Here is a 19,429-nt window from a genome sequence, read left to right as displayed (position 1 = left end):
ATTTTACAAAAAAAAATTGTTAATATTTAATTTCACAAAATCTTAAAAACATTTCTACAAAAAAAATAATTTACTTGCCAATTTTACCATATTGGCGGCATCTTTTGCTATATGTTTTATTTTAAACCTTAAATCAACCATTTCTTTCCTAAAAAAAGAAAAAAAATTTAAGGGTTTGAGAGGATTTTGGTTGAAAAAAAGAAAAGAGAGAAAATAATTGAGTATTTATAGACTGAAAGTCGACTCTCATGATTGTCAACTTTCACTCACTACACCAAAACAGGCTTTTAGCGGCGTTTTTTAGCGCCGCTAAAAGAATTTGCGGCGCTTTGAGAAGCGTCGCAAAAAACGCCGCTAATGACAGCGTCGCTAACTTTAGCGGCGCTTTCCCACAAACGCCGCTAAAGACGATGACTTTTAGCGACGCTTTTTCGACAAACGCTGCTAAAGACCCTGACCTTTAGCGACGCTTTTCCCAAAAACGCCGCTAAAGACCACAACCTTTAGCGACGCTTAAACAACAAACGCCACAATGAAGATGAGTTTTAGCGGCGCTTTTTAACAAACGCCGCTAAAACATGGCTTTTGAAAAAATATTTTAATTAAATAATATTTATTTGTATGATAATTATTATATTATGTTTTGTTTTGTTTTTAAGGATAAAAATATTAATTAAATTAAAATTTCTATTAAAATTTTAACTTTAAAGCTAAATATATATTTCCATGTAACAGGAATATAAATTCGTACCGATTTCAAATATTTCCTATAAAAACCTGTCATGACAGTGATATATATTGCATGCTTGATAATATATCAACCATCACAACCGCATATATTTCAAGACAATTCACAATTCTTAAACACCCATTCTCACAGAAAAATTTGCTAAGTATGACAGGCTTCAGATTGTTGAGAAAAATCAATACAAAGATTTATAACCTCAAGCTATCAAACAATTCCATTCATCTAAAGACATCCTTCTTAGAAAATTTATGAGCACTATGTCATACTCATTTATCAGCTATTAAAAAATTAACGGCATGTATGACCTTGCAATTCAATTAATCACCACATTTCGTCCAGCAAGCACTTTATTGGCTTTCTATAAAATTTAAGATTCTTAGACTATCCCCAGAAATTATCAGTCTAGATATTCAACACCACATTTAAAAGGGAAAAACAAAGATAATCCGTTTTTAATGACTTTTCCATAATTAGTGACTACAAAATATGCTACTCAAAACAATAACATTTGAACATGCTAATCAAAATTCTGGACCGCTAGACACAACATAAAAAACCTCTTGATAACTTAAGCCACGAGTTGCATGCATAAGATTTTGGTGGACAAAAATACCAAGCCGAGGAACAGCAGAACCAATTTCACTCTTCCATGGGCTGATTCTCTTCTGTCTGTGCTTGGGACACATTGACTTTGATTTTTGGAAGACAAAGAGATGAATCTTGTGCAAGTGCGAGCGAAGCTTTGACCAAGTGAATGCCCAGCTCCAATTGCTTCCTTGCTTCTTTCTGCCTCTGGACTTTGCCTGTCTTAAGCCTGGAAAAAGATTTAAAAATGGAAGGGTTATTATTTACTAAAGTGCATGTTATAATATCTTTCAATGGGAACTGAAAGCACCACAAACCAACCTGTTTTTGATGTGGTCAGATGCCCTGTCTGATCTGATTTTATCAATCTTTTTAATGGCCTTCAGAGTATTCTCTGCAAGGTTTCTATCATATCTCTCCGGCCTATTACGTTTTCTCTCAAACTCAAATGTTGAATCCTGGTGCAAAAAGAAAAGAAATAGAAATCATGCAGTGTTTTGGTATAAGCATTGTAATAATGCAATAAAAAGTCCAAAATCAATGCCTTAGGTCTATCACCTGTGTCATGTCCTTTCCATGCAAACGCCTATAGGCCTTGGTCCATTTTACTTTACAGGGATTCCTCTTCATCTTGAAGTTCTTGTGGCATTTCGATCTACAGAAACGGAAAATCTGCAAATGTTTGGACCATCAGAAATTAAAATCAATGCAAACAGCACGAATGACATGTAGGGAACATAGTACTATAAATTATTTTAATTGATGCCCTCAATCTGGCATAAATGTTGCTGAAAACTGCATGTATCTGAACACTGCCAAGCATAAACACATACCAAGTATCAAATTTTAGGCCACTACATAGAGAAATGCAACAAAAAAGAAAAATACTGCAACGAGAGTAACTAAAAAATGGATGAGAAAGACAGAAAGGCGACTTCTGGACAAACCAAAGGCCAACTCCATAGAATCAAACCAAATGTGTAGCATGATAAGCCAATATGGATAATAACTAAACAGAAACAAACAAAAGCGAAGAACCTTTAAGAGCAATAAAGTAATATAACCTTTGAATACATGTAAAAGTAAGAAAGAAACTCCTACCTTGGCATCGTTGCGAACAAATTTAATACCATGCCCCGGATATACAGTGGAGGAACAAAACCAGCACTTCTCTAATCTCATTCTTCTTAAATTAACTAACAAAACACAATTTCCTAAACAGAAAATAACATTGACAATATCAGAAATCATTTCATAAAGAGACTAATTAGCAAAATTTAAGGGGGTATCACAATCTTAAATTGCATAAGTTGACATTAGCATGAAAAGAGAATCATATATAACCTGAAGCATATGATACTTCCTTACATTCAATTCATCAGGTTTTCAAGTTTATTCGTCAGAAATTATCAAGCATAGACGAGACATAAAAACCCTAATAAAGAAATTCCACCTAATTATTTTACCCAAGTGAAATATTATAGACGGTGAAGTATTAAACCATTCCAGGTACCATAAAATAGAAATAGGAGTCATTTCTTACCGCAAACTAGCTACAATAGCCAACACACAATCCCTTCTAGCTCCTATATAAACAAATAATCATTAATCCTATTCACTGCATCCCAATCTGACAAGCTTAGAGTAGTCAATAAACCAATTATTCATTAATGTATAATAACAAAAGAATCGAACATTTGGTCTCTATAATGCAAATTAAATGACAGCTTTAGATGAAATTAAAATAGGAGATACACTGTAGAACATACAAAGATAAGGAAAAGAGTAGCAAATTATTTCTTACATGCATTGTAAACATGTTTGCGCCGTAAAGGTGGAGCACCTACTCACCATGTACTGACCAAACTTCTCTTTAATTGCAGGCAAATTAGCACCACCACCATTACCTAGCTCAATCTACTAGTTAACAATTATAAATTTTTTTTTCTACTAGTTAACAATTATAAATTTATAATTTTTTTCTCATAAAAAATCTTTTACCAAATTTTCTTATATTTTCTCATCAACCAAACACCTAAAATACAGAAATATTATTAACTCATGTTAACAATAAATGCGTTAACGATTAGAAATAGTATTCTTCATTTGGAAGCCAATGAAGCTACAGAAGGATGAATCATTAATTTGTAACGAAAACTGCATGGAACAGTGGCTAGGACAAAAAGGAATACAGATTTGAACTTAAAAACTGCATAAACTATATCAATGTAGGCATAAGTAGAAGGATGTTCTGGTTTTGCTTGTTTAGACTAGTTGAAATTTGAAATTCTTTATCTTTTCCCTCGGTATAAAGATGATATACTTTTACATGTATTTCTTACATGAACGGCACTAGTGGTATTTGAAAATTTGAATAGCAGCAACAATTCTTCAACAGTTATAGAAAATGGCATCAGCATATATAAATTGTCTAACTAGGTAATGTCATCATTATTAAAAAGAAAAAAAATGACTATCAAATCTGTAGATATCTACCTGCTTGCAAGGTCAATACCAATAAGGTCCTTTACAGTATCTATATTTTCACTATAGAAAGAAAAAAAAAAGACAGCGAGAGATTAGAATTTTTTTCTAAAAGAGATGTTTGCTGCTAAATTAGAAATATATATGCTAGAGAAGCATTGCAGTGGCAAAAGAACTATGCAAGGTAACACTGCTCCAAATAAGAGATCCCTAATTTTGAAGAAAAAGTTTGATAAACCAAAAGCAACAGCTTCAAACTGTTTCAGTTGTTTCAGTTGTTAAAGGCACCATGGACTTGCTCAAATTTTGCCAGTAAGTATAACTCAGTATATCTAAATGACAAATAACAAGAAACCTACCTAGAACCAGCTGATCGAAGAGACTGAGAAAGGGTGTATAAAAGTTGGGTCCAACACTCTTCAGCATCCTGTAAAAGACCCCAAATTACATATCAGAATATAAACAAATCTGGGAAGAACAATTACAAAAGAAAATGATAAAAGTTTGGGAAGAACAAAATAAGAATTGAATTTCATCATTTTTATTAAATAACGATAGATATGTACCAAAAGAAAACCAACAGTTCCATATTTACCATACAACCCGCTACGATGTCTGGTAAAAAAATATATGAATTAATCATAAATAATTCAATCTCACGGGCAACCATTAAACCTTACCACTAAGCCACCCTGATTAAACTTGTTTTCCATCCAAAGATCACAGTGCAATGAATCAAATAATAATAATAATAAATAAATGAATCCCTCAAGTTTTGTTCTCAGTGGAAATAATAATAAATAGAAGCAAAATTAGCCGATAAACACATGAAACACATTAAAAAAGTGAAGGTAAAACAATTGATAAACCGAACTTTGTGAGATAAACATGTAAAAAGCAGATAAAAGAAAATTTGTGAGATAAACATATAAAAAACAGATAAAGTTTGTAACCCAAATTAAACAATTAAATATACCTGATTTCCTCTGTCTTTTTTTTTTTTCTAAATAAATAGAATGGTAAACCATGGTTGAATTCTTTTTCATTGAAATGGAAGGGAAGGAATTGAGCAAGTAGTATTGGAAACAACTGAAAGAGACACATTTTCTAAGCTGTCATTCAAAATTTCAGTCATGGCTGCTGTTATTGCCTCGGCTTGCTTCGAAGGCACACCTTCCGCCTCTGATCTCCTAACCTATAAGTATAAGCACCATGTCTTCAGATATTTTCAAGATTCCAAAAATCAAACAAAAGTACAGTTTCTAAAACAAAAGAAGGAATCATTGTAATTTACCAAAGCTAAAGTGTCGATGAGAAACAATCGCTTTCCATTAGATTTAACGAGCTGAGAACAGTGCATCCGCTGTGAAAATAGAGTGGGAGAAGCTAACAATCGAATCGCAGAGGGAGGAATCGCAGCGCGTCGTTCTGCTCCTCCAAATTTTTTCGATTGGGATTTTGTGAACAAATCAGCGCGAATTTGGGATTTTTTAGTTTTTGGGTTTTAGGGGGAAATTTGGGGAAAAAAAGCAGCGCCAATTTTTTTTTAAGAAAAATAAATTTTGTGGCGTTTTAAAAAAAACGCCGTTATTGCTTATATATCAAATGGTTTAGAATAAATATTAGTATTTGTGGCGCTTTTTCAAAAACGCCACTAAAAATAGAGCATTTGTGGCGCTTTTTTAAAAACGCCGTTAAAGCCTCAAAAACTCAATAAAACAACGTCGTTGGGCCTAGTTTTTTTGCGGCACTTTTCTAAAAACGCCACTAATGCTCATTTTTAGCGGCGTTTTCTGAAAAGCGCCGCTAATGCTTATTTTTAGTGATTTTATTTATTTATTTGTTAAATTTTTTTTATTTTATTTGTTAAAAATTATTAGTTAAGTGATTTTATTTATTTATTAATTTTTTTAAATCTAATATTTAAATATATCAAATGGTTTAGATTAAAATTTTTAAATATAAAAGCATTAATTGATTGTATAAAATTTCATCATTTAACAAATCTCAAATAAACCTTAAATCCTAAACCATTTAATATATATAAAGTTTATCGATTATCTCTTAAATAATTTAAACTATAATCATAATTTTAATATATTAAAATTAATATTATCTCTTTCACAATTATATAAGAAATTATTTAATATATAAATTAAAAATACTAATTAATCTAAACCCTAAACCCTATCCCTAAACCATAAATCATAAAATATAACTCTAAAACCCTAAACCCATAACCCTAAACTTTAAATCCCAACCCTTAAACAATAAACCATAAACCGTAATTCTTAAACCCATAATCCATAAACCTTAAAATAATAACTCTTAAACTTTAAACCCTACACCATATACCCTAAACTATAATCATAATTAATTCAATATTTTAAAATTAATACTATCTCTTTTACGATTATATAAATTAAAACAATCAATCATGTACCAAGAACACTATAATCATTATTTTAATATATTAAATTATTTAATATATAAATTATTTATAAAGAATTTAAACTATAATCATAATTTTAATATATCAATTTAATATTATCTCTTTTACAATTATATAAGAAATTATTTAATATATAAATTTAAAAAACTAATTAATCTAAACCCTAAATCCTAAACCCCTAACTCTTAACTCTCAACCCCTAAACCTTAAACCCCAACCCTTAATCTATAACCTTAAACCATAAACCGCAACCCTTAAACCCTAAATCTTAAACCATAAACTGTAAACCATAACCCCTAAACTCATAATCCATAAAACTTAAAATAGTAACTCCTAAACCTTAAACTCTAAATCATATACCCTAAACCAAAAACCTTAAACTATAGAGATAATTAATTCAATTTTTAAAATTAATACTATATCTTACGATTATATAAGAAATTATTTAATATGTAAATAAAAAACACTCAAGAATGTACCCAAAAACTTTAAAATATTTTAAAATAATAGTATTTTAAATTTTCCATTTTTAACAAATATTTTTCTATTTTTTTATTTCAAATTATTTCTAAGTGTCATTATTTCAAATTTATCCATTTTTAACAAATATTCAATTAAAAATAAATAGAATTTTAATTAATATAAATAAACAAATTAAATAGTAATTAGACAAATAAAATGTTTTTGCGACACTTTTCCAAAAACGCCGCTAAAGACCAGAGCATTAGCGGCGCTTTTCCAAAAACGCCGCTAAAGACCTGAGCTTTAGCGGCGCTTTCTCAGAAACGCCGCTAAAGACCAGAGCATTAGCGGCGCTTCTCCAAAAACGCCGCTAAAGACCAGAGCATTAGCGGCGCTTTTATAAAAACGCCGCTAAAGCCCCAAAAGGTCGATCTTTAGCGGCGTTTTATTTAAAGCGCCGCTAATGCTCAATTTTTAGCGGCGTTTTTTACCCAAACGCCACTAAAAATGCCGCTAAAAGCCTGTTTTGGTGTAGTGACTTATTAAATAGGTTCGTTGAGACAACGGGTAAATAAATTCTCTAGTTAAATTTCGCAACCCTAAACTCGACATCTAAGAAAGTTGAGATACTATTGGATGCACATTATAGTACTTTCCTCATTGCATGCAAGCTCGGACTCTTATGATAATTTGATGATCTCCTGAATTTGACATTCATGGATGTAGAGGTATTTAAAACAAAATGCATTATAATAAATAACTTTTGAATATAATTATTTAGATAAATAATAAAATAATTTATATTTAAGTAAAAAACTGCTTTTATGTTATTCTCTCAATATTTGATTTAATGGTTGATTTAAATTTTAAAAGAATAATAAAATTGAAATGTCTAATCTCCAAATAATAGCCTCTTTGTAATTGAATTTTTGAGTTTATTTAACATGGAAAAGGAGTTCACCTTTTAAGGATTTGTTTTTGTTAGGAAGAAGAATAAATTTCAAAGCCAACAAACACCGACGATGTGAGAAAAAAATATGTAATAAATATATTTATTAAAATTTATATAAATATAAAGAAGGTTTAATTGAAATGATAAACTAAAATATTTAAAATTTATTGGGTTGTTGATTCAAATTTCATAAGTTTTTTATTAATTTTAAAAGATAAAAAATATCCTCATAATAGTATAACTTGTTTTATATATAAAAATTATTTTAATCGTTTTCAATTGAATTAGTGTTTGATTGATTCGTGACACCAACTCAGTTAATAATTTAAATATAGTATAGAATTATAGATAATATAACTCGCTTTGTATATAAAAATGTATTTTAATTATTTCTCAGCTAAATTGATACACAATTTACTCGTAACATCAATTCAATTAGCAACGTAAATATAATACACATTAATATAATTTACTTTGTATATAAAATAATATTTTAGTTATTTTTAAGCTAAATTAATATTGAATTAACTCGTAATAATAACTCAATTAATAACTTAAATATATTATAAAATAAATATTAAAATAGGAATTATAATAGCAAACGTAACTTCATTTTAAATCAAATAAATATCTTAAATATTAAAATATTTTCCCACAATTAACAATATATGTGGTGAAGTAACCTTTAAATTACTTGATTTTTTTTTTCGGGGGTGGGGGTTTAGGTTAGTTCGTGGATTTAAAGCCCGTCATTGGTCATAAACAAAATTGTTGTGGGCTCCAACATCATCGAAGAAAGAAAATTTGTCTCTACAAACCCATGTTTTAATACCTAACATTCTTCCCTTTCTTCACTTTCAATTTCACACTATTTCTTTAAAAAAAAAATGTCACTTTATACTTCAAAATTGTCATAGATTTATGCCAATACAAATTTCATATCTCCTAAGGTTGGGTGAGATTGAATCAAATATTTTTATTAAAATTTAATGATAAATATGGAGTGTGTCTCGTATTTACAAACCGATGTTGCAATGAGGAAGAGTCGACATCCTGACGATACGAAGAATGATGTCCCAACAAGGGACATATGACGTTGCGACGTGTTTCCCAATTCAATCGGGTTTTCTTCTCCTAGTTAAACTCTACTATTGTTTCCCAGTTAAACTCTGATTAGTCTAGGGTTATTTTAGTTGTGTTTAACCTATAAATTTATCCTATAAAAGGGATTTTTGTAATCTAAATTAATCATCTTCACCATATTTGAAATTGAGAGAGTTTTTTGAGTTTTGAAGGAATTTCGAGTTGTAATCAGAGTGCTTTGTTCTTTCGGGATTTACGGTTATTTGTTGAAATTATCTTCATATTGTACTCTTTCAGTTTTTACTCATTTAGTAAAGTCTCCACTGCCCATGATTTTCTGCCCTCTTCTTTTGAGGAATTTTTCCACGTAAATATTTATATGTTTGATCTTCTCTACTTTTACTTTTATTTTCTCGTTGCATATACAGATCAATTCCCAACAATAAATATATAAAAATATTAATAAAAATAATATTTTAAAATTATTATAAAAGTAATATGAGCTTTCGAACTCAAGAAATTTGTACTTGTTGCACTAGTATGTAAATCAAAGTGCATGGCAATTAGGTCCATTTTGATATCTAAACTTAAAAAAATGATTAAGTTCAATTGTTAAGTCTAATTTTTTTAAAGTCCAAGCTTTAGACTATCAAGTCATTAATTTTTACATTCTTTTTCATTTCAAGGATTAAAATGAATTTAATTATTAAATTCATATATTAAAGTGGACAAAACAAATAGAAATATGAAAGTGAATTTAATTGTTAATTTGAGGGCCATGAAAAATCATTATAAAACTATTTAGATTAAATTAAAATTGATATGAGTAGAAGATGGCCATGATTGAGAATAATTACATTAGGATAAAGAAAGGAGAAGTCGAGAAATAAAAGCATAGTACATGGTAGGATTTAGCAATTTAAAGTCACCCTCTATAAAGCCTGTTGAAACTGGAAACCACTTTTGAATGTTCTTTTCGTTTCTGCAACACAAAAATACAATTCCAAACATATGCAAGACAAAAAAAATAAAGTTCATCAGATTCTCACTCCTTTCTCTACTCTGTTATTGACAATTTTCATGATTTTTTTTAATAATGCAATATATATTTACTAATATATGTATATCAGGAACTTATTTCTCGAATTTTTTTTTACAGATACCTCACGTCTCTTTATGGTATGTTGAGCAGTCAACTATTTCGAATATAAGATTCCTCAAAAGTATAAAAAGTGCATTTATTACAAAATGTCAATATGAAAATTCTGTATTTGAAGTAAATTTTGATTTGTAAGACTTCAATTCCTATAACTGTCAGGGTTTCATATAAATTAACATCATGTACATTTATTTTGGACTGTTAAAGATTGTAATCCTAATTAACATTAGAATACCTCATGGATTCAATGAATTTTGATACTTATAGTGCCAGTTCTTTTTATTAACATCTTATTACTGTTTAAAAAATCTAAACCTAATAAATGCATTCAATTGATCTCGACACTCATGGATATCATGGTTCATATTATCACAATTTTTCATTATTAGGGTTAACCTAACCTTAATAAATGTATTCAATGGACCTTCAATGTCATGGTAAGTTTCAACTCAATTTTTTATTGTGGCTATAAATCCTCTAGGAAGATGGTTGAGTTTTTTTTTAACCTACTTAAACTGAAGTCTGAACTCATCAAATTTTCAACCAATTAATCTTTACTACTATTCTCTAACTCATTGTTGCTTAAAGCATAATCTGTAATTCGAATAGCCCAACATGAACCAAATTGAGACTCTCCCAATGAAGGGTTGCACGATCCTCTAGCATGAAATTGAATCAATTCCGAAACTTTTTAAATCCTAGATTATAATCGCTTGATAATTGTAATTATAATTTTTTCCTAATCTAAAAAGAAAATTTAAAAAAAGATAGGATTTAGTGAGCTCATAGAAAAACTACTAATAAAATAAAAATTTCACTAAATTTCTATAGAGTTTTCCCTTATCACATAGGCTGGCAATACTATGTATTTATAGAGGAAAATATGCAAGAGTTTAATTCTTATTTGGAGTTATAATTTAATCAAACCGAAGGAGTCATAGTCTAACAAGGACAACACAAGGGTGACCAGTGATTTCCTTAAGGGGGGAAGGGACCCCCTTACCGGTAACCTTTTCCTCAAATTGGACTAGGATGGTTGACCAATGCTCGACCCAAATTTTTTTCGTGCTTACTACTCTTAAATTGGATAAAAAAAAGTAAACTCAATTATTTAATTAAATAAATAAACCTCCAAATCAATTTTAATTAACAAATAAAATTAATTATTTTAATTAATTCATTCATTAATTATGCACGAAAGCTGATGTGCTAATTTTTTATGATGAACAAAAGTGCAAACTGAATCAAGTGTAAATGACCATTTATAGGGGCTTTTTGAAGGATTATAGTGACTTGGTTTGGATATAAAATGAGCAAGATCAAGAACCACCAAGTGAGGAGAGAGTAAAACCTTCTAAGACATCTCGAGGTGCTCCTCAAGTCTGAATTAGACCATTGATTTTGATGAGCTTAGGGGATAAGTTAAAGACACATGTGGTACCAAAGTTTGTGCCTCACCTCGATTAAGCTAGTCATGTGACAAATATTGATGCAATTTGGAGTTCTTATGGCACTGTGAGTATAATCTCCAATGTACTATTCTCCTTCGTATCAAGAAGTTGATCCAACAGTTGATTCGTCTAGTGCTATTGCATCAAACACAGAAACCCATCCACATCCACCATAAGATCACGATTGCCCTATTCCTTCTCCAAGTCTCAAAACCTACACCTGAAGGAAAGAAAAGGCTAGAGTAGAAGGTGATGAATGAGGGGGTTTCCTATTTCTCTTTCTTTTTACTTTGTGATGCATTTCCCATGTTACTTTTTCATTTCATTAATAATTTGTAGTTTTAGTTAATGTTTGCTTTTCTTGTGTTTGTAGGTATCATTTAATGTAGTTTGAACTGGATTATACCGATTGGTCAGACTGGTTGGATAGGGAACTGATCGAGTACCGGTTTGAAGAGGGCCTTTGAACCAGATGACCCAAAAATCGATACAAACCAGTTGAATCGAATTTTTAATTTTTTTTAATTTTTAATATTTTTAATCGGACCAGTTTAACTGATCAGATCGATTGGACTGACAAATCGATAGCCTGACCGGTTCACCCACCGAAAAACATTGATACCATTCCATTTAGCTTGGACTGAACATATAATTTAAAGCTTCAATGAAAGGTGTCAAATATTCCAACATTTCATTTTTTGCTTCAAAGGGTAGTATTTTGTGCTTCAAAAAATGAAAACAAAATCAATTCATTAACTACCTAAATCAATTCATTTTTGTTAATAGTAAAACATGTTAATAAATTTAATGTTAAAATAATAAAAAAAACAAAAACAAAAACAAAAGAAAATAAGTTCTCACCTTCTTCATTTTGTTCTATGCTTGGCCGAACCACCATTTTTGGAGTTTGAGAGCTTCGGTTGGGTATTTGTGCTTGCATGGTATGTTTTTATCACCTATTTTTCATGAAATTTATGTTTTTAAAATCGTTTTAATTTAATTTAACTACTTCGGGGTTAATTTGTGAAAGTATTAAATGTTTAGGAAGATGTCATTGATGAGTTTGATGTGTTTTTGAAGTTAAATGGTAGATCATTAAGCTTGATTGTTAAATAAGATTATTTTGCACGCTGTACGGGTTTGAATTGTGATGAGATGATAATTCTTGATTTATTCTTGTCCACTAAATATAACAGACTCTAGCATTTGTTGTGGACTATCGTGTTATATTTACAGTGATTCTTACGTGTAACCGGGGGCAAATGTAAGGCCTTCAGGCTTGGCACACAGTGTTGAGGTGCGTTACTGGAGGGGTGTTAGCCTATAGGCTAGGCACTTGGTGCCAAGGCGTGTTCTCGATTGGTTTGGCTCGTTTGAGCATTTTGGTGCTTTGGTGGATAATTGTGTATCCGTATATGATATATCGTTCATCGGGCAAGTTTTTAGTGGTTAAAAGACTTGTGATTGAATTGTATAAATGTTTGCATGTTTTCCGATATTATATCGTGACTTGGTATCGAATGATTTTATATGTCTGAATGGAATACTACAACTTATATATATAGCTAACCGTTGAATGATTGTGGTTGACAGGACTAATGCCTATTAACATTGTTATTAAATGATATGCTATGTTTATTCAGTAAGTTTTATCGTTTCAACTTGTGAACTTACTAAGCTCTATTGAAGCTTACTAGTGTAATTTTTCATGTTTCTTGTAGATAATTTTTTTGCGGAGTCGGGTGATCGGATCAACTTGAAGATTACACTATCCAGATACATTTTGGTAGGTTTTGATACATTTATTTTGGGTTATATGACATGTAATAGGTGTGTTTTGTATATGTTTTGACTGTTTAGTACATGCGTTACATATGAGATTGATGCAAAGATGCTTAAGCTTTGTATTAGCTTGCTTGTGTATGTGCCTTTAATTTTGGTGTGAATATGTTCATATAAAGTTGTTTTGGCCATTTGATATAAACCTTATGTAAGTGCTTGAATCATGGTATGAATGAATGTGAACGAATAAGAAGAAATGGTAAGTTTGGCATGAGTTTTCTGGATGAACTTTTGAATTTGAATGCAAATTAGTTTGGTGTGACATGTGGATTGGGGTTGAATTGTGGTGTCAATGAGGACACATTGGTTAGGCACTTAGGTTGAAGGTTTTGACATGTTTTCAACTTGCTTAAATGTGTTTTTAAAGTATGGAAATAGTTGATTTTGATTTGGCTTGGTACCTAAGTGTTGGATGAAAGTTTACCTTGTTTTAGAAGCTTTTTAAGGTGCACACGGCTTGGGACACGGGCTGTCACACGGCGTGTGTCACACACGTCCTAGCCACACAACTGTGTGCCTTATTAATTTTAGGTGCAAGATTTTTCACACGGTCACAATTAGTTACATGGTCTAAGCACTTGGGCGTGTGGGATAGCCACACGGCCATGTTTAAGGCCAAATGAGCTAGTCTCTTTCACACGGCCGTGTAACTCCTGTTTCCAAAAATTTTCAAATTTTTGATATTTTTTCTGTTTTGATTCAAATTAGTCCCTGATTGTTTCCAAATTATTTTTAGGGCACCGTAAACTCGATTCTAGGCCCGTAATATATTTATGCTATGAATAATATTTAGTTTTGATTATTGATATTTAAATTAATATTGAATAGTTTAATGATGTTAAATGTTTCAATATGTGTCGTAATATTATGTAGCATTAATCCGACGATGGAGACAGATTTAGGGTGTTACAATCTCTTCTTACTTGAGAAGATGTTCTCTTTTATACGACACCTTTTAAAGTGTCAAGTATTTATGGGCTTAGTCAGAGGCATTTATGATGATATAGTCGGTGGACAGTATCTTTCTAACCGCGGGGTGAATACGGTGTTTCTGTACAGTTAATCTATGTCAATTATTTGTGGTTCTCCATTTAAATACCCCACTCCCCATTCTTTTATTCTCATACAAAATCCTAGACCCTCCCCAAAAAAACTTTAAATTATATTTTTTCCCTTTCCTACGTTAACCCGAATCTTTTATTTTAATTAAAAAAAAACTTTTTGATAAAATGGTTTATTGAAGTTCAAATGATCACATACCTTCCTAAACCATAAGCATGGTAAAACTACTCAAGTATTAAAATTTGTTATTATTAAATTGTGTTACTATTAAATTCTGTTTAGATTATAGTAAATCAAATATTAATTTTGTGTCATTTTTAAACAAGCTGAAGATTGAACTGCTCGAGCCAGCCATAATCATAATTTTGGCCAATCGGATCCACGTATCCAAAAAAAACTTATAAAGGGATGATTTATACACAGCATTCGAAATGCCGCACTTCAAAATTGTGCTGGAAACTTTTCATTTTTCCATGCAGGGAAGAGATTATTACTCTAAAAGATGTAACTTTAATAATCTCGATGAAGATTTGGTACTGGGGATAGCACAATCGAGTTGTTACTCTTAATCAAGTGAAAATTGCCTAGACCAAGTAAGAATGTAGCAAGACATCAGTGGCGGAGAAAATAAAAATTTGGGGTCGAAATTAAATTATATATTTTTACGATAGTAAAAATATAATTTTATCACTTTAATAGTCTATATCTTCATAATTATTAAAGGATTAAATCAAATTTTTATTATTTTTAAGGAATCAAAGTGCAATCTTACTATTACTAATTTAAAATTTTATAAATTATGAAAGACTTAAATGAAAAATTTTCCTTTAGTTTGGACTATTCATGTAGTTATTGTTCTAACAATTTTAATATTTTTAATGCATGTAACTTTATATTTTTATTATGTACTATAAAATTATGGGTTAATATTTAGTATATTAATAATGTAATTTTTTTAATTCTACAATCGAAATTAAGGGTTAAAAATTGTTATATGTTTTATTTCTTTTATATAATTATTTTTAATATTTTATTATATCTTATAAAATATTTGTCATCACTCTATCTTTACTAATGAAATCTAAAACTACACTATTAATATATTAAATATTTTCCCATTATTTTACTTAATATTATGTAAAATTTTAACAATAAACTTTAATTCCTACAAAAATTTGACTTACGCAACGATTTTTAAAAACTATAAACTTTTATTTTATTATAATAAATTTATATATCTTATGTAATATTAATAAAAATATTTAAATTTAATGTTTTTATAATTTTTTATTGTCCGATCAAACCAAGCTTTGATAGTAAAACATTCTACTTGACCAAGCATAATTTAGCCTACAAGATTTTTAATAATTTTATAGTTTTAAGTAGTTCTTATCATATTTTCTTTTTATATAATATTTAAAATTATTCATAGTTCCCCTAATCCATAAATAAAAAAATAATATGTTTCAACGCACTTAAACTCACGTATTCCTACATTGACAACAATACCGATATCAATCGAGCTAAGACTTCATCAACTATTCATGAAGATTATTGTTATTCAATTTTAAATTTATTCAAATCTTAACAATAATATAAATATTATACTCAACGTTTACAGTAACAATTAAATTAAACATACATAACACAAGCCTAATTCTAGTTTGGAGGGTAAAGTTCCTTCCTACTGTAGGTGTGATTACTGCAGTTTTATATGGTCTAAGATTCAATCTTTTATCTAAAGAAGGCTTAATATTTTTTTATAAAACAAAAAGTCGATAATTTTTTTTATTTTTTAATTATAGGTTGCTGAATAATAGTGAGTCCTCTAAACATGTGCTTGGAGCTGTGAAAAATCTTTTCTTTCATAAACTATTCTTCTAAGTAAATTGTGATGTAATTAGCAAGATTTACATATAAATCATGTAAGAGACAGGTGTCTTTGATCATGCTGCACACTTACGGCTTAAGTGTTTTTACCATAAATAACTAGTGAAATATTGATGGACGATCTTTCATCTTACATAACTATCACCCGTGTGTTTCACATCCCCATCAAGCCACCCACTAATAGCGGACCTCTCGTTAAATTACTTGATATTGGTGGGTACGTATTTATTCTAAAAAAGATATCACTAAAAGACCATCAAAACATAACAACCTTATATTACATCAACAAAGGGAATATCAAAACAATAACGAAAATCAATGCGTAACAAATCTATCACTTGATCGATCATACATACAGGTCACCAATCGTATTGTCGGTGATATGGCACCACCAAGCATGGGAATCTTCCCCTGTAAATACCCCAAGGCACAATAATAAAATGATCTTTTTCCCTTTTAGCAATTTCAAGCATTTTACACTAGCATTAATCTCCTCCTCTCTATATCTCTGCAACTCCCTTCCTATTCTCTTTTTTCGTCTCATCATCATCTTATTTTTCTCTTTTTTTGTTGAACATCCGTATCAATAGAAATCTTTATTTATTTTTTATCAATCAAATTGATGGACTTGATAAAGTTATTCCCAAGGAGATAAGAAATTGTAACAAAACCAAATCAATTTTACATCTACCTTAGTTGTAATTAGAAAGTAAGAAATGCATATTTGAACTACCAGCAGCATATTCCTTTGCTGACTTTGAACCTAGGATTCCATTTTTAATTGTTATTATTATTAAGGCATGAATGTCAAAAGTTATGTACTGTTCACTTTTCTGCCATTCTATTTATTGTTCTTTCTCAAAAGAAAAAAGAAAAAACTTCGTTCTTAATTTATGACCTTTAAATCAACTTTGTTTGAAGTAATAACGATTATTTTAATAAATCTCAAAAGTCAAGATTTATTATATTTGTAGGAGCCAAACCCAGCATTTTATTTTTGGGAAATTCTGGGGAAAGTTCATTGTGGTGGACTTCCCATAAGCTCCCTCCTAATATTAAATGAGGTATCTAGTAAACAAGTTAAAAAAAGTTATTTATTTTTTGATACTCATAATTTTTATATATATACAAATAATATATATTTGCATACTAATAAATTGATTTTTTAAAATAAAGCAAATTTTATAAGATAAACCAATATTTTACAGTCTTTCATAATTTTGGTACTCCTTCATAATTTTTCATATTTTTAAAAAATATCATAAAATGAAAATTTTTTCTTTACAAAATTTAAAGTGAAAAATAATAATTTAAAATTACCAAAATTTTCATTACATAATTCCATTGAAATTTTTAATGTTTAAAATTATGAGTGATATACCAAAAATATGAGGAAGTGCCAAAATTATGAGAGAGAACTAAATAGCATGAGGGAATACCAAAAGTTGTGAGGGATGCCAATTTTGGTTCGTCTAGATATTTTTTTCATTTATTTAATTTTTACATTTTTAAAAATTATGATGAAATATTTTTTCAATACCAATTTTAGCATTAAAACTATAATTTGATAGTGTCAATTTTTTTCCATTACAAAATCCCATTGAAATTTCTTAAATATTTTAATTACTCCAAAATTATATCTTGTATAAATATTTTTGACAAAACAATATAAAATATTATGAGAGAATAGCAAAATTTTAAGTATAAAAAATATGAGGATGTACAAAAATTTGGAGGAAATACTAGAAAATCCGAGGAAGTACCAAAACTATAAAGATGTACCAAAATTACGAGGATACCAATTTTGGTTTGTCATAAAAAGATTTTTCATTTATTTAATTTTTACATTTTATTAAAATTTTCATGAAATATAATTTTTTCAGGACCAAGTTTTAGCATTAAAATTATAATTTAACAATTACAATATTTTCCATTACAAAATCCCATTGAAATTTCTTAATATTTAAAAATAATATTTTTTATTTACTCCAAAATTATATCTCATGCCAAAACCTCTTATTGAAACAATGCCAAAAATACGAAGAAATATAAAAAAAATTATGAGGAGATACAAACAGTAATGAGCAAATACCAAAAATTGAGAGGAAGTACAAAAAATATAAAAATATGAGAGAATACAAAAATTATGGGAAAATACCAAAATTTAGAGAATACCAAAATTATGAGAGAATACAAAATTTATGAGAAAGTAAAAAAATCATGAAGGAATATAAAAAATATGAGGAAGTACAAAAATATGTTGTAATACCAGAAATATGAGAAAATACTAAAAATTATGAGAGAATACAAAAATTATGAGGAATATCAAAAATGATGAGGGAATATCAAAAATTTGAGGAAGTAAAGAAAAAGAAAAAAAAAAAAAGAGAGGTAATACCAAAATTATGATGAGATACCAAATTTGGGTTGTCTTAATAAATTTGTTTTATTTATTTAATTATTCATTTTTAAAATTATGAAGAAATATTCTTTTCCTTACCAAATTTTGCTGAAAATATAATAATTTAAAAGTCATCAATTTCTTTCGTTACAAAATTTTTAATATTTAAAAACAATATTTTTACTCCAAAATATTATCTCGTATCAAATCCTGATTTCAAAATCATACCAAAAATTTTGAGTAAATGCAAAAATTATGAAAATATATCATAAATTATGAAAGTATATCACTTATTAACTTATAACATTTTTCTTTTTAATAAGTTGTTTATTTTTGAATTATATATCATTAATTTTCGATTTATAAAAAATAGTACTTATAATAATTAGAAGAGGAGGAATCTCATCCATACTCTATTTTAATAAAGTGATGGAATAAAAAAGTAGAAATTTTGATGATTTCAAATTTGGTTTTGATGGTTTTGGTAGTGATGGCATTTTCGAGCTTGCACCTAATAAAGCAAATGAAAAGGACTTCCATTGAAGATTTCCATTTAATTTCCCAATTTAAGACTATTACAATTCCAACTACTCCCATACAATAATTATTCTCAACCAGGCAGCTCTTTTTTTTGCTATTAATTCAATATTCAAATTTCGTTTATTCATTACTTTCAATAGATTGAATTAAAATAATGTTATTTTTCTAGAATTTGACATAATTGGTATGTGGATGAAAACTATTATTTTAAATACTTCTATCTATCTTATAAATAAAAATACATTTAATCAGAAAAAAAGTGGGGTTGTTTTACAAGGAAACAAAATCCTTTCTTTCAAGTAAAATTGGATAAATTCT

The 19,429-nt window shown here is 29.0% G+C and overlaps 1 protein-coding gene across 2 annotated transcripts; it reads right to left on the bottom strand.

Annotated features, from left to right (window-relative positions):
• Nucleotides 1-1,169: 1,169 nt before the first annotated feature.
• On the bottom strand, nucleotides 1,170-5,278 carry LOC105763534 (probable ribosome biogenesis protein RLP24). Of its 2 annotated transcripts, XM_012581774.2 has the most exons (7): nucleotides 5,112-5,278; nucleotides 4,794-5,012; nucleotides 4,177-4,244; nucleotides 2,435-2,547; nucleotides 1,892-2,005; nucleotides 1,655-1,791; nucleotides 1,170-1,562 (listed from the first exon to the last, which is right to left on the bottom strand). In XM_012581774.2, the coding sequence occupies exons 2-7, from the start codon at nucleotides 4,919-4,921 to the stop codon at nucleotides 1,388-1,390; spliced, it is 735 nt and encodes a 244-aa protein (XP_012437228.1). In that variant the 5' UTR covers nucleotides 4,922-5,012; nucleotides 5,112-5,278; the 3' UTR covers nucleotides 1,170-1,387. The 2 variants fall into 2 exon arrangements, with proteins under 2 accessions (XP_012437228.1, XP_052480877.1); XM_052624917.1 differs by lacking the exons at nucleotides 4,177-4,244; nucleotides 4,794-5,012; nucleotides 5,112-5,278 and adding an exon at nucleotides 2,877-2,895.
• Between the last annotated feature and the right edge of the window lie 14,151 nt (nucleotides 5,279-19,429).

This window comes from Gossypium raimondii, chromosome 12, assembly GCF_025698545.1.
Source record: "Gossypium raimondii isolate GPD5lz chromosome 12, ASM2569854v1, whole genome shotgun sequence".
Lineage (NCBI taxonomy): Eukaryota > Viridiplantae > Streptophyta > Magnoliopsida > Malvales > Malvaceae > Gossypium > Gossypium raimondii.
Note: the sequence above shows the minus strand (reverse complement) of the source record. Positions and strands in the feature narration are given on the sequence as shown.

What these genes read in the sequence shown, in the direction of transcription:
- LOC105763534 (XM_012581774.2), bottom strand. Translation starts at nt 4,921, where the DNA reads ATGTGTCTCTTTCAGTTGTTTCCAATACTACTTGCTCAATTCCTTCCC. An exon ending in AAAAAGACAGAGGAAATCAG is followed by an intron (nt 4,245 to 4,793) that starts GTATATTTAATT and finishes GGTCTTTTACAG; the next exon opens with GATGCTGAAGAGTGTTGGAC. An exon ending in TTGTTCGCAACGATGCCAAG is followed by an intron (nt 2,006 to 2,434) that starts GTAGGAGTTTCT and finishes AAACATTTGCAG; the next exon opens with ATTTTCCGTTTCTGTAGATC.